The following is a 16,257-nucleotide window of genomic DNA, read 5'->3' as shown; positions in this document are numbered from 1 at the left end:
ATTGCTTTGTTCTCTCTAAATGAGGGCGTGCTGTGACCATCTACCACACACGGTGAAAAAAACTGCAATGTTTTAAAAAGGATAAATAACTGTAGTGGGAAAAAGCTGCTGGGGTACGGGCTTCAGGCAGGGAAAAGAAGTAGAGGTGAAGGGCGAATATGAGGGTTGTGTTATCTAAGACTGCAGCACAGCATCATAAAAATAACAAATGAAGACCGTCATTGTTGCTCAGATCTTAGACGTAGAGGAAAAATATTCCACGTGTCAAATCCTTTCACCTTTCAATGGGTTGTTCTTAACAGGTCTCATTTTGACAAAGTACAAGGCATCTCTGTACTCGCATCCTGCGAGAGCTGCCACTGTCCTGGCTTTAACAACACAGATCTGTCCTTGGTACGACAAATGGGGCTGTTAGTTTACTCTGTGTAGGGCAGGGACACTCATTGCTAATAAGTCAATCAGTCAGTGGTGGTCAGCTCATGACTGACTGACTGACTGACTGCTTTGAAATATTGAAGCAATTGCCCAATAGAGACCATACTTAACCTTTTGTTACAAAATGCAGACATTCTGTCAGCACTGATGAAGGTTCACTCACCTTGAGATGCTCATTGCTGTATATCTAATTGCTCTTAGCAAATGATTCAAGATTTCAATTTGCCATAAACATTCCAAATTTACACAAATCTACAATAGCAATCATACGTCTTAGTAGACATAATAACTAAAATCCTAAACAAATGTTTAACAGAATACAACCATATGGTTCAAAACTGAGATAAGATTAGTAGGTAGAAAATAATGTCAAATGATTACAAACTGCTTTTGTTTTAATCCTACATATGGAAAATGTATATGTATTGAAATGGAGATCCAATGCTTTTTGATTCATTCTTTCCTGAAAACATGCCTCAAACCCAGTAAATGACCTTCAGTGTTAATATACAGCATTGTGTCTTTTCAATGAATTTGATGGGTGCAGTGTCTGATGTTAAGAACTTGCTATATAATTACATCAACTGACTACACTGGGTCAATATGAGGCTTAATCAATGTCTGTGTAACAACAGATTAAGGATGCTTCATCTTTTGCCTGTACTCTGTGCACCCATACCCAGATTTATTCCCACTATCAACACATCACACAGAGAAGATGAGATCAATAAGAATAGATAACATAACTTTGATACACGCTCAACCTCAGCAGATTCCCACTCTCTAGAGCTGTTAGGGTTATGCTTCACGTTTACTTAATCCAAGAGCCTTGGTTCTCAACGGTGAATCAAATTTATGTTTTATGATGCCTTTTTTAATATAATATTAGAACAGACTTCTGAACAAAAAGGTATAAAAGGGAACAGGTTGATCAATTTGTCTTACCTTTGTGGTTTTTGGCATCTCTGGATCCCTGGGGCAGAGGTGTGTAGGGCAGTGGGCAATTCTCTAATCCAGCCTCATTAGGAACCTTGGATAGATAAGACACAGGATATTAATGAACATTTAGAGCAAAGAAGGTATGACAAGTGTTAATATAACCAAAGTCTGAATATAACAAGTTTGGAAATGTTAAAACTACTGCAGCTAATTTAAGAAAGATTCTCAAGTCCGGACTCCAATCCAGACTGAATAGCAAGTCAATCCCAGTTTATACCAAAGAGAACACCTCTTGCTCTAAGGTTTTTTACACATGCTATGAATTGGATCTACAAATAGAACACGGTATGAGCCGAATTATCAATGAGTCATATTAAAAGAAAGCGCAAGAAAGCCAACATTAGCCTAGCACCTTGGCAAACATCACCCAGTCCAAAGATTCTAAGCAGAGTAAGGATGTGTGGTTACTGAATCCTTTTTGTAGTTGGATATGCGGAGTCAGACAGTCCTTTAGAAATACATTATAGCGCTACACAAGTTTCAGGTAAAATTTTGTATGAGCATTGCAGATTTCCAAAGCCCAGTTATTCCAGTGTTCAAACTGTGAAGACTGACCAGACTGATCAAAAACTAAACCAACAAAAACAATGCAATCTGAACATTCATTTTTTGAATGAATCAGGTAATGAAAAATATTGTACATTTTAGGTTAAGATCTAAAGAGTTTTTAATAAAATAAAAAAACAAAAAAAAGATTGTTTCTTCATTTTTGTCCTAAACCTGTGTGCTGCGTTTAAATTACAAAAATACATAGAGATAACTGACTATTTTAAAGACTTTTACAAAAACATAATTCTACTACAATTAGAGCATTCATTACATTTAACTATAAAAGTTACACAGGCACAAACAATTGTGGGCAAAATGCCATTTCTCTTCCATGTATGGTATTTAATAAATATGGTAAATTTAATAACAGGTTTGCTCATTATTATCTTAAGAGCTTTGACACTTCAGAAAACAGATGTGAAAATGAAGTCTGAGACGTCCAACACATTGCTTAGTGAAAATGGAAATACACCGATGACAAAGAGCTAGTTCTCTACCCTGTCTTTTGTCACTAATTTCTCCTCTTGTTCCAATTCAAAATCCTCTTGTGAAAGGTCTAGACTTGACATGTGACATAATTAAGTAAATATACTCCTGAATGAACATCTAAACAAGTGTAACATTTACAAAAAAAAAAAAAAAGGTCTCAGTCTCTTACGACACTCATTAGCAAATTGATAGTTTTTGTTTTGGTATTCTTTGGTGCTCTTTCAAGTTCCAAAACATCCTCTTCCTTCCCCTTAGCCTTTTAACCTGTGGAGCAGGCAGTTTATCGTGACACAGTGATATCTGATGCCTTTGCAGAAATACTTTCCTTTCCTCCAGAAAGGAATTCACAAGGCCTTTAATCATAGCAGGAGACTCAACTCACATACATATTAGAAACTGTTTGGAGCTGCATTTCCCCCCACCTCCCTTGTTGTTGTTCATGTACATGTCCATGCATAACCTTGAAAAATGGAATGGTCGGGGACGGTAAATGTAGCCATATTCTTCATGGCCAAAGAAAGCGCTGTGAATTGAAAACAATCATATAATGTGCTTTCAGATAGCATCTCTGAGAAGCATTAAGGTTTGGCCAGCATGAACCTTGTATTACAATGAGAAGAAAAATGGCAAAATATGCCTTATTTGAGGCCTTCCTAGATATCTGCAGGAGTGAAAGAAACAGTCTGGAATAGGAATATTGTTTTGACAGCAGACCCACTGTTCTCAGCCTCTGGAGTGGCTAAAACCTGATAAGTTAATCAAAGCTTTCTTACTGTGTGAGATAAACTTGTGTGGAATGAGTAACACAAGCAGTAAAACAACCCAAAATGAGAACATACAGTACTAAATAAGAACTGCCACCTCCCATTTGAGAAAATGGGTGGTGTCGGTTTAATTCAGTTATACACCAACACCTGCGGAAGAGAGACTGGAGTAAGCCTCATCTTGCTGCAAAACAATCTGTGCAATCACTCAGCTTTAAAGAAACTTTCTAACTTGTGGATTCTGACATTTGGCTGCAAGAACATAATTCTGTTTGGCAGTCACAACAAACACAAAGTGTTTATGTCAATTATGATGAGCTGAAGTGAGTAATTCAGACACTAAGACAGAAATCGTGAGCTGTCTCTTTCCAATCTACCTCCATGTGTCTCTGAACCATCACAAAGTTTAGCTTCTGCTTGTCTAATTTCCTGATCTGCTTGAAAGATCACAAGACAGGGCCTCTCCAGGCCTGCTTGGCCCTCAAAGAGCCTTTTTAATCCTGCTGCTTAGCCACAAATAATCATCCTAGGTGCCACATTAATAACAGCACCACAGAGAGACTAAAGATGTGGATTAAGAGAACTGGACAACTGGAATAAGATGAATACTACATAAAACCTAAAACAGCAGATTTTAGTACTATAAGGCATTCACCCTGGCCCTATAGATCCCAAACACATTCAGCTTCTCTGATTCTTTTCAGTTCCTATCCTATTCAGTCAATTAACCTTTGTCGTATAACATCAGCCAGCAAGCTTTACTTTTCTCAGTCATCTCCTTTTTTTCCTTTGCACATATAGAGACTGACATTTTTACCTTTTTTTCTGAGTGAGATGTCATACATTGTTATTTCCTGTCATTGTAGCTCTGGGTATATGCTTATGGTCACTGTCTGCTGGAAGGTAAACCTCCACCCCATTCTGAAGTCTTTTAAAGCTTCTAACAGGTCCTTCCACCATGACCTGGATTTTACTCCATCTGTCTTCCCATAACCACAACTAAGCTTCACTATCCTTGCCGATGACATCCCTTCCCACAGCATGATGCTGCCACCACCATGTTTAACTGTGGAGAAGATAATTTGCTCTTGTCCTTATAAACTCTGTGTGACAGAAGTATTGAAATAATATTTCTTCTATAATGCATGCTGTATAGCAGATATACATCTTTGCAGTGATAACATAACTGAGTTTAATCACTGACTTCAACATTAGATAACTTTTTAGCTAAATGAAAAGTTAATTCAGATTAAATGAAGACCATCGGTAAATAGCAAATTTCAACTCTTGACATACTATTTATTGGCTTGAGATCTGGACACTGACTGGGCCATTCTAATACATGAATGTGCTTTGATCTAAACTATTTTACTGTGGCTCTGCTGTACGTTTAAGGTTGTTCTCCTGCTGGACAGTGATCAGCTTCTCTATTCCTGAAGAAAAATGCCATACCCAAAGCCGGATGCTGTCACTACCATGCTTTAGCATGGGGATTATGTTAATATGATGATGGGCTATAATATTTTGCACCTTCTTCCACCTCAGTGCTGCATCCCGTCATGGCTTTTGGCAAACTGCAAATATAATTTCTTGTTTTTCTTTTCAACCATTGCTTTGCTCTTGACACTCTTCAATAAAAGTCTGATTTGTAAAGAGCTCAATTAATAGTAATCTCACTGATAGATTTTCCCATCTCAGCAGCTCCTCCAGAGTTACCATAGGCCTCTTGTCTGCTTTTCTGAATAATTCATTCATTGCCAATATCTTGATATGCCGTCTTTACATTTTTAACAGATGAACTGAACATTGCTATGTGACATATTCAAAGCTTGCTACATTTTTGTATTGCTATTTTTGGTTTAATAATATTCTCTAACATACATCCAAAGGCTTCACATAACAGCTTCATCCGTACTGAGAATAAATTACACAGTTGTATCTATTACCTAATTAGGCTACTTCGATAGCCAATTGATTGCACAGGACTTTAACTGGGGTGTCAGCGTAAAAGGGGCAGAATACAAGTGCACGTCACAGTTACGAGATTTAATTTATGAAAAAAAAAAAAAAAAAAAACTTAAACCCTCGTAACCTTTTCACAATAATATATTACTTTGTGGTGGTCTGTCAAATAAAATACAGATAAAATTTATTCAAGTATGCGGTTGTAACATGACAAAAGTTGAAAATCTTTCGGGGGTATTAACACATTTAAAAAGGCACTGTGTGCACCATTTTTGTCCACTCATTTATTAGTCCTTTCGTCATGCCAATACTGAACAGAGGGAGGTGCTGCTGTGTCGTCCATTTAAGACTCTCAAAGAGCCCCTTCTCCTGGCTCAGTCGCTCTGCTGTCTAGATTAGTCTGCTCATCAAGCTGAGCATTGTTTTAATTTGCTGGGCCTGGGGCATATGCCGAGTGTTCACATCATTATTGTCTCTGTGCAATGTGAGTTATCGCCACAGCTTATGATAATGTGGCACAAATTTACAGGCTGGGGAGCACAGTGGATTCTGCGATAATATAGACTGGACAGAGGGGAGCGGAAGGAGGGAGTTAGAGAAATGAGGAAAGTGTGTGTGGAAAAGAGAAAAAGGTGGCACAGAGAGAGAGAGAGAGGGGCAGGGAAAGCTCTGTTGGATGTCATTATGAAAGATGATTCCCATACTGGATAATACATCACACCAGTCCTGTCTGTCTTCTCTTTTTTCACTGTTGTTATGTGAATAAATGCTGATAAACCCAGAGGCAATAGTGATTATTACTTCCAACATATCAGCACAAGGGAAGGAAGCAGGAAGGGAATGAGAGGGGAGGGTTGGGAAGAGAAGACAAGCAGATCAGAAAGAGAGAGCCAGCCACCTCTAAGTTGGGAATCTTGAAACTCTGACGGAAAAACTTGAGTAAGGTAAAACTGATAGATGTGAAGTTTTTTGTTTCACCAAAATTAGTTGTCAATTAAAAGTCATGGTGGGAGTTTTATAAACCTACATCATGTTAGCTTCAGATGATCTAGGAATATTTGTCTTAAGAGCGATTATGAAGCTAACTGTCACTGGAAAAGCACATAAAACACAGAGTTTACATCATGTGTAATTCACTCCTTCCCTTTTTGGAATACCCGGCTGCGAAGTCTTCCCCCCCGACCCACTCATCCTGACGCACCTGGTTCCTGCCTTGCCTCACCTCGGCTCCCTCCTTTAAGACTGACCAGCAATACAATCTAATTACATCTGCGCTACAGAGGAAGACCAGTGTAAACACCAGCCCTTTTTATCTCCTTATACATCTGGACAAGTAGACAAAGTGCTAAAAGGAAATAAATGTGGCCTGACAGCCACATCAAAGAGTTCAGCCAGAGGCTTACTGCTACTTAGGGCACAGGAATGTTGTTGCTAAGCATCAACCCGCAACCTATCAGTGTGCAAAGAGGGCCTTGTCCTGCTGAAGAGAGGGAAAAGAAGGAAAAGAGGGGAGAAATGATGAGGAGAGGCATGGGGAAAGAGAGAAAAGAGGGGAGGGAGAAGAGTATGGGGCTGACATTGAGGGGAGGCTAGGGACTCAAGGAGATTTTTGTAGCTTAAAGCAATTGTTGGAAGAAACAAGCCTTCTGTTTTGTTTTCTCTTGACACCATTTCTGCTTTTTGTGCTTGCAAAAGACATGTAGAAAAATTTCTTTTGATATATTTTCTCTTTGGGTCTATATCAAAATAGTTCTTTTGTGTCTGTGCATGGAACTTTTTTCACATCTTGTCTCTATAAACTGGTGCTTCTTTCTGATCATGTTAGAGATCAGAGGAGACACAAGTTGTGAACTTATCTGAGTCAACATTTATTGCTAGCATGACACGTTCACTCCTCTGCTAAAAGGGACTTTTTTATGATTCATGTCTTATACTTCAAAAGCAAGGCTTACAAACCACGAAACAATGTAAAAATAAAGAATGAAACTAAATAAGTAGCACAAGTTTGGGGGAGTTATAGAACATAGATCGGTAATAATAAGATAGAGAATGCTCAAATTCATTGAAAAAAAAATACAAATAAGTGCACAAGGAAACGTTTAAATACTTCTGGAAGCAGTTGGTTGCACTGCATTAAAGTACATTGGGTTGAATGCAAACATACGCTCTTATTTAGATTAAAATTATTTAAAAACAATTTACTATATATCTATATCATTACACTTCAAAACATGTGAACTTATTAAGTCAATATTTAATGCAAGCAAGACATTCATTCCTCTGCTCAAAGGATTTTTTTTATTTTATGATGCATGTCTTATAGTTCTAAAGCATAGGGTGGTTAACCACAAAAATATATTAAAGTGAAGAATGAAAATAAATAAGTAGCACAAGTTTGGGGGTGTTATAAAACATGGAATGTTGAATGATGAAACGGAAAATGCCCTAACAAATAATTTAAATAAATATTTGCAGTGCCTTGCAAAAAGTATTAAAAGTTAAATTAGTATGAATACGTTTGCAATAGTTGTGGTTATTAACAAGCACAAAAACATTTTTTGGGATCAGTTATTTTAATGCATATTTTCTTTGCTAAAATGATTAACAAAGCATACTACTAAAATAATATTTTACCTTTTTTTATTTATTTGACATGTATTGTTAATGACTGTGCCTTCAGGGTGTAAAAACAGACTAATTAGCTTTAAATTGCAGTTGTGGACTTGAAAAATAGTAATTCTACTATTTTTGGTAATAGCAGAAGGAAAAACATTTGATGGTGCCAGCACTTTTGAGCGCTAAAACAGTGAGCTTTTCTTTTTCTTTATACACAGCAGGAAGACTGTCAAACTTGTGTTGAATGATTAACCAGTTCTACTCCAATGAGCATGCTCTGAGTAAATGTATCATGTGATCACTGATCACAAGAGCAACTGTTCTGATGTTTCGCTCGGGGCACGGTGGAGCATGAAGCGAACCAGCAACAGTGGGACCACCAGCTCTGTGTACGGCAAAGATTGAGCTCTGGTGGATGTTAATCATCCCCCGTGGTGACTCATACATGTAATAAGACCATGTTTGTTTTGAGGCTGAAATTTAAAAAGTCATTTGACCTTTCCTGACACTGTCCAGCAAGTGTAAGTGATTTAAGGCCTACATTACAGGTATGCTGTACAATTATTATTACAATTATTAAAATGTTTGCTTATTTTGTCCTAGTTTGACCTTTTTCTCTCTCACATGTCTTCCGCAAAATTTTGCATGAAACCCAATTGATTGCTTAACCCCCCCCCCCAAAACAGAAGATGGCAAAATGCGAATGTTCTGTGCTACCTGTGAGAAAAATAAATTTTTTGTTATAGATTTGCCTTATTTCACAGCAGAGAAAATACATATTATTCAACTTCCCTTGTGTGATGCAAACAACACACATGAAAAAAAGTACAGCAACTCAGGAGTATGACATATCATGAGGCTTTCTGTTCCGATTAGGGGCTGTAGCTAACGTCAGGGCTGTTTTCTGGAGTGTAGGATGTTAAATAATTGAAGACTATGGGAGCGGGCCTGTCACGCCGGCTTGTCTAGAATGTTTCCTATGCAATTAGACGCCAAGAGACATTTGAAGAGGCCCCACAAAAAGAGGCACAAAAAAGTGACATGTGAACTTAAAGGAAATTAGCTCTTCACACAAGTGAAATGTGAAGGTTACTTAGCAATGCTTAACTCAGGCTGCAGCTGTGTGAAGTGTGTGTTTGACTCAGCCCCGCTACCAAGACTGCGATTTTCTTTACTTTGAGCTGGCTTCAGTCAGTAAGATCACAGAGGGAATGAAAACTAATTTTGACTCAAGGCACACGGAGAGAAGAAGAGGAAGAAAAAAAATACGAGACGTGTCGAAATAATGAGATCTCTTGATGTTTTCTGGGAAGATACGGGATGATGCAGACAGATGCGCAACTCACATCTTCACCCAAGGACACAGACACACAAACACCCGTTCAACGTTTAACTGCAACTTCAAAACACACAAAATTTGCATGTGCACACGTTAGGAAACCCGCACATATCCTCTTAGATGCAAGAAACAGTGAAGCATGTGTAGTTAAATGTTCATCTGAATTTATTAAAAAAAAGATTAGCTGATTGGTACACATGGGGAATTGTAATAAGTAAATATGGTTCAGCCTTTGTTAATTACACTGAAAAACTCTGACATTATCTAAAGTCAAAACTTTGTCTGACTTTTGTATTGTTTTCAATTTAAATTCTAGTCAGGTAGTTGTCATATCCTTCTATACTAAATAGCAAACAACGAAATGGATCTAACAGATCTAAAACTAAAAATTATCTTTTATATATATGTATATAAAATAAAAAAAACTAAAATAAATAAAACAAGATGCACATAAAGTGCATAATCCTAACATGATTTTCAGAAAGTTGTGTAGCAGTCGGGTATTTCTGACGGTTTGCTCAATGGCTGCAGTTCAGAAAGCTTAAAGGAGTCTGAAGCAGCTCCTGGACAAAGGGTAGGGACAGTCTGGGATTGTGTATCAACCTATTCCTTTTCAAGCAGATCATATGCTTATTGAATGTTACTATAACTTTTTGCAAAAAAAATTTCTGTAATAAATAAAGTTTACATTGAAAGCTTTAGACTTTTTCAAAATAGGCATCCACAAAAAAAATAAAAAATAAAAAAAAATCGAACACCAAATGTGTTGCCTCTGTTTTTGTTTTTTTTACTACTGTCTTGAACTCTTTAACACCCGCTGAGTTGAATAATTTTTATTTAGACTATAATTCCAGCATGATGATGGCCAGTTAATGAATGTTTTAGTATCCTGGTCGATTTGTCAAACTAGGTTCTTTAAAAACTACTCTGAGCCCTAATTTTAGATATATGGTTATATGATCATTTTATGAAAATTTTTTTAGCAACTCGAACATTATATCTCCAAAGATACGACACAAACAGGGTTTAAACGCTCTAGAAAAAAAATGTTGGACTCTCTCCAGTGTGAATAAAAAACTTTCTCTCACTCCTTAATTCTTCTCTATGAAGGGACAGCCATTAACAGTGTTTTCCTTTGGCTTAACTATTTCTGCTACTCCACTGGATTACTGCTTGCTACAGTGAAGGGAAAGCCTTGTGCTTCTACAGTATTATCATAAAGTCTGGAAAAGTGGTGCATGATAAAATTTATTGTCCTAAATGCAGTAAAATATGCACAGTGAAGAGTTTTATGATCACAGTAAATTTTTGACCAGAATAAGACTTGATTCGGGTAAAGGTCCGGATCATGGTCCACCTTTTGGAGACCAGTGTTGTTTAAAGTTAATAAAGCTAATCAAGCTAATATAAGATCCTAAAAATGTCCCAAAATGTCAACTCTGTAACAGTTCTGTCACTGATTTATTCCACAGCAATTGAACTCTTACAAACACTTTGTGACACCCACTCCAGAGCCAAACCACCTTCAGCCATTTTGGGGATCTGTGGAGCATAGTATTTGTGTTTTATTTTTATGCTGTGGTACAGAACACATTTCAGACAAATAAACAGAGATCCATCTATATTAGAAAATATTACACCTGTAAATACAGAACATTAGTATGCACACCATCCATCTCTGCTCGCCGCTGATCCCTGACAACCTTTCAAAGAACTTTCTCACATCCGTGTCTCTGAGTTCTTCACAGCAGTGATAACGCTGTCATCTTCCACACCTATCATAAGTCACAGGCAAACGACCCAGATCGTCTTTCGTCAGACAGAAGCCTCCGCGGGCCTGTAAGCTGTATCATTACACCATGTCATCTTTATGGCAAGGAGCACAGCCCGGCTCTCTAATTACACTCAGCTTACTGAATTTACCCAGACAAGGACGGAACAGCAGGCAAACAAAGCATTAAAAATGAAGTGCTCCTCTTTGCTCTACGGACGCCCCTGTTGTGCTGCTGGCGGCCGTTGTCATCCCCTGGATGATGTTGTTTCTGCAGAAGATGTGGAGGACTGATAGCAGAGGGCATAAGCCACCCTGTGCCTTCCTCTACTCCCCTTTTTGACTTTCCCACTTCCTCCTCCTCCTCCTCCTCTCCTCAACCCTTCCCTCAAAAGGACTTATGAAGGTGAGTGGCTGTGTGACAGGCCGGGAACAAAAGAGACAAGCCAGAGATAAAAATTAAATAAAAAGTAGCTGTCTTAAACAGTAATTGCACTCCTTTGCTGAGCATGCTTTCAGATATATAAACCTGATTTACTGTTGGTGTTGCTGCCACAAATCAGACGGCCCTCTGAGAAACACTCATGCTATGAAATTGTTTAATCTCATCAAGTTCTGCTTTCACAGCAGGCCATAAATCACGTAGTCTTTGTTATCATAGACCTCCATGAGCGCCTGTGAGGCAGGCAATGGATCGTGGGTATATATAATCTTGACTGCGCAAACACCGGGGTCTGTGCAGCCTGAAATACTTTCATATTAGCCGCGGTGCAGCTGGCAGAACACAAGCGCTCTGATGGATATCTCATTTCCTGTGCTCTGCATCTATTCCCAGCAAATTATTACTGCATAAATTTCTTGTCAACAGAAACGGCCAATTAATTAAGTTAAAACACACTCATGATCACATCTATGCACTGCACAGAAGAGCCAAGGTGATTTTTCACTGCGACAAATTTACCACAGGGGTCACTGCAACGTTCAGCTTTAAACTTTGTCATAAAGTCGCAGACGAGCCAGCATCTACATGGGAGCTGCGGTACGGACTGAAGCCTAGAAATCATGGAAGCACCCTTTGCCATTTATGATACAAACTACACATTTAAGAGAGCTCGCGATCCGAATGAATTATTCATTATGGGGGGGTGGAGAGTTTCTGGGGGTAGGAGGTTGGCGGTTGTTTATTCAGCTTTGGCCGTTTATCAGAGAGTGAGGATCCCACGGCGGGGATGAGCTTGGAGATTTATCTGCGCTCGGGCTCCAGAGCAGATAAATCAAGGGGTGTAATCATGCTCTGAGTGGCCCAGCTGTGACCTCGTGGTGAACTAATGACACAGGGATATCCAAGCCCCTTTCCTGTTTCTGTGTAAGGCCCTCAGGTTAGCCCCCCTCCTGTCAAACTCAAAGCTAAAGAAAGACAAGGAGGGAAACTTGAGGTCTTTCGTGTCTCTTTGTCCTGTTTACGCAGTGCCGACGAGGACGATTGTTCACCTCCTGCTAAAAATAACAGCGATGTAAAGAGGCCAGAGGACTGCAGTACAACAATGTTTGCTTAAACAATAGCAGCCACTATCGATTGCAGGTATGTACATACAAGCCACTATTCACAAGATACTGCTGCTTGGCTGAGGAAGTCTTCTGTTCCCTCCTAAAGCAAAAGCTTTCTCCTGGACTGAGCGTGCTCTGATTTATCATGTCTTCTACTAGCAGGCTGTCCACTGATTAAGCCAGTGGAACTTTGTTTCACTCTCCTCTCTCTTTAATCTGTCTCTCAGCGAGATAAATTGGCCTGTGTCGTGCCAGCTCCCTCCCCTCCGTCTCTTCCTCTCCACTCTGCCTTTCTCTCTGTTTATCTTTTCTTTCTGTCACATGTTGAGAAGTGAACAGACACATCTGCTCCTATGCTGCGGCGTCAGAAGATAGGGCCAGGCGACGTCCCTGGTCAGATTTAGACAAGAGTGTCCGTGAGCGAGGACAAGGGGAACAAGTGTGTTTTTCCTGTCTTTTTCTCTCCTTGAGAACATTCTGTCAAACAGTCCCACTCTCCTTGGCCACTTTAAAGCTCTTTGTTGTTAACTAATAAATCAGGAGCTATTTATGATCTGTTATCCTGATTCTTAGTGTTTAATGGTGGCCTGTTTGTTGGCGAATTAAGGCAGGATTTTATTCACCAGGCTGTGGGCCAAAGCAAGGCCTGCCTGTGAATGTTTTCCCTTCTTCACTCTTGCCTGGGTGGTAAATCATACTCATTGTCCGCCTGTGCTAAGTTAGCGTACGTCATTGGGGAGAGCAGGAAGCACTGGGCATAATTCTGTCCGTCACTTTAATTTATTGTATTGGTAGCTTTGTAATCTCCACCCCATAAATTGTTGGCTCTGACAGACAGGAATTTGGTCTTAAAGGAAACGTTTATCAGGACTTTGGACAGGAATGGACTTTGTTTCTCCTTGATTTTTCAATACGCCCTTCAAGTCTAAAGGTTTTTCCGCTAGTTCCAATTACAGACAAAATTTGGCTGGTTATAAATTACATGAAAGACCACGAAATGAAAGACACATTAATAAAAGTGGAAGAAAAAATTTAAATTATATGAGAAAAGAAGAGGTTTCATTCCAGGTAAAATATAAGGCATACTACAAATATGAAGCAGAGGACAAGGGCAATGCTGCCGCATCTGCTTTGCAGATAGTGCATTTGACTTCCATTTCATGCCAGAGAGTATAAATCAGGCAAGGCATCTTAATGCTAGGCCTGACTTCTCAGGTCCAGCAAATCTTTAACATGAGATTAAGGCCTCTGTGGAGTCATTAATCTTTGGACGATGGAGGAAAATACCAGAGCATGGACAATATGCTTTTACTAGGTCAGTGCTGAAATGTACCAGAATGTGCAAAACGCAATGTATAAAATTCCAATAAGTGCTTTTCAGATAAAAGTACAAGTTATATTCTACAGCAATGGCTATAGACAGACTTATTTTGGAAACATAACAAGACAGTGGGGCAGTTTCAGATATATAGTTATACCAAGGTTTTAAAAAGGATAGGGTTTAAAAACAACAAAAACGTTCCATTATACCACTCCTATGGTTTAAGTCCTTATAAGGAGATGTCACAGAAAATGCTGGAATGACCAAAGCTTTCTCTGGTCATATAGAGCATACTGCATTGCCCCTCCCCAACCTGTTGCTGAACATAGTGGAAATCCTAGCTTTTTCCCTTGCTGACATAAAAAGGCAAATTCTGCTGTTTGGAACTATTTCCTGTCACAAAAACAATCTGTCCATTCATCTGCTACGGTAACAGGACACATCTCTTTCCCTAGCTCAATTGAAGGAGTACCACCCATCACTCACTTTAAAGTAACGCTTTTGGAAATCTATAGTTGGATTTACCAGAAATAAGTTCTTGGAATATATTGTGTCACTTTTTTAACTGAAACACTGAAATAAATAAATTTTTTGGATATATTCAAATGTATTTCTGTTCTTTTTTTTATAAAGAAAATCATATAGTTTATGCTATACATTTTTATTTAAATTGTTGTAGAACAGCACAATATTATGAAGACACACAACAGTGATATATCCACATTATGGGTGCCCCTAAAAGTGTTGTGCCAGTTTACACTTAAGACGAACTAGTTCTTACCTCAGTTGAGCAAGGTTAACATTCATTGATTTATGAATAGTTTTATCAACAGAATGGAAAATTTTGACTAAAAAGTGTTCATTTAGACTATGTTTGTAACTGCGGCCACTCTTATTACCATCAAGTCAGTGCAGATGGGATTTGCCTCTAGTTTTTCTTTCACTCTTTAAACTGCTATAAGTGCCGGAAACCCCCAATAATACCGAATTGCTGCGAAACTCCTGAAAGGATTTTTTCCTAACAATGTCCCTAAATTATGTCAGGTTTAAGCATCAATGGCAGTAAGAGTATTAATAATACTTAGAATTAGGGGTTAAATGCATGTTGCATCTGTGTAAGCAGTCTACCAAATATTGTATCCAAGAATTCCCTGGTTATTACGATATGTAGCACATACTGCGATAAGATGTGATATGTTGTGCAGCTCTTTGTGGTACCATAAAACTGTGGTAATTTATTTAAAAGTTTCATAATGAGGATCTCATACTAGCCCATGCCTAAACAGAAGTTTATTATGGTAAAACATATATAATTAATATTCAGAAAAATAAATATGTTGTAGTTTTTGATACAGCTATCTCCTTTTAATTTATACAAAGCTTACAAGAGATGTATTCTAGGTATTTTATTTGGTTATGATAAAGGTGTTAGCTGCTCCATGTCAACAACAAAGAATGCAGACCAAAGCAAAGCTGCCAATCACGCTATAAAACATGCATATATTCCAAAGCTTAGGTCCCCTTTGTGAGTTTAACCTACTAAAGGCGATGTGTGCTTTACAAGATGCTCACTCAGTGGATACAATTGTGCATAGCATAAAAGGGAACACAGACTATGAAGACCCAAGAATGAACCACGTTTCTCTGTAGCCTTTTCAATGCACCACATTTACATATCAAGCCACCAGGCTCATATGTATACACATTCTATCAGATACCACCAGCGCAGCCATTGAGAGGCATTTCATTCTGCTTATATCTCCCACAGTGTGCAGTATTAGACAAAGGGAATGAGGACAGACAGAGACATCTCATGTCATCACCCAAGAGAGATAATGGAATTGTTATACACCCTTGATCACAGACACTCTCACGGCATCTTGCTCTGTTTTTCACTCGTTCTTTGTCTTGGTGCTCTTAAAAGTCTCCCTATCGCACAGAGACGCACGGCACAAGTAAAAATTCCAGCACACTTCAGTGCGATAGCTCCTCTTCTCTTTCAGGGTTTCATCTCAATAGCTTTTTTATCTGAGTACTTCAATTTGCAAGCCTAGCTTGAAGGCAGCTCCTCCTGATATGTTAATTGCAGGGTACTTAAGCACTAAAAGATTAACATAAAACCCTTTGGAAACAAGCTAATAGTTTATGATAATTTGTGCATGGCCTTTGTCTGTCTATCATTACATTGCCTCTAGCTGTAATTTTATCAAGGGGTTGTAAAATATCATTTAAACAAGTTCACTCTCAGATAATTAATAGCAGAAACTGCATTATTCAATTGAGCCACCCTGGCACCATTAACAATATGGCAACTGAGCTATAATTAAAGTATTTTATTTTATTAACCTATTCATAACGTTGTGCAAATGATGACACAGAGAGGCTTTTCTTCCTTGCTTAAGCACTTTCACCAGGGTAATTACAGGAGCCGGGGTCGTCTCCCCTGTTAGTCGAGCTGATT

The 16,257-nt window shown here is 38.6% G+C and overlaps 1 protein-coding gene across 3 annotated transcripts in view; it reads right to left on the bottom strand.

Moving 5' to 3' along the window:
• Positions 1 to 16,257, bottom strand: part of lrmda (leucine rich melanocyte differentiation associated) — a 329,240-nt gene that overhangs the window by 48,076 nt on the left and 264,907 nt on the right. For all 3 annotated transcript variants that reach the window (XM_047351529.1, XM_047351531.1, XM_047351532.1), the window contains exon 6: positions 1,381 to 1,465. In XM_047351529.1, coding sequence (XP_047207485.1) covers positions 1,381 to 1,465 — 85 coding nt within the window. The remainder of the gene's footprint in view (positions 1 to 1,380; positions 1,466 to 16,257) is intronic.

The sequence above is a fragment of the Girardinichthys multiradiatus genome, chromosome 22, assembly GCF_021462225.1.
Source record: "Girardinichthys multiradiatus isolate DD_20200921_A chromosome 22, DD_fGirMul_XY1, whole genome shotgun sequence".
Lineage (NCBI taxonomy): Eukaryota > Metazoa > Chordata > Actinopteri > Cyprinodontiformes > Goodeidae > Girardinichthys > Girardinichthys multiradiatus.
Note: the sequence above shows the minus strand (reverse complement) of the source record. Positions and strands in the feature narration are given on the sequence as shown.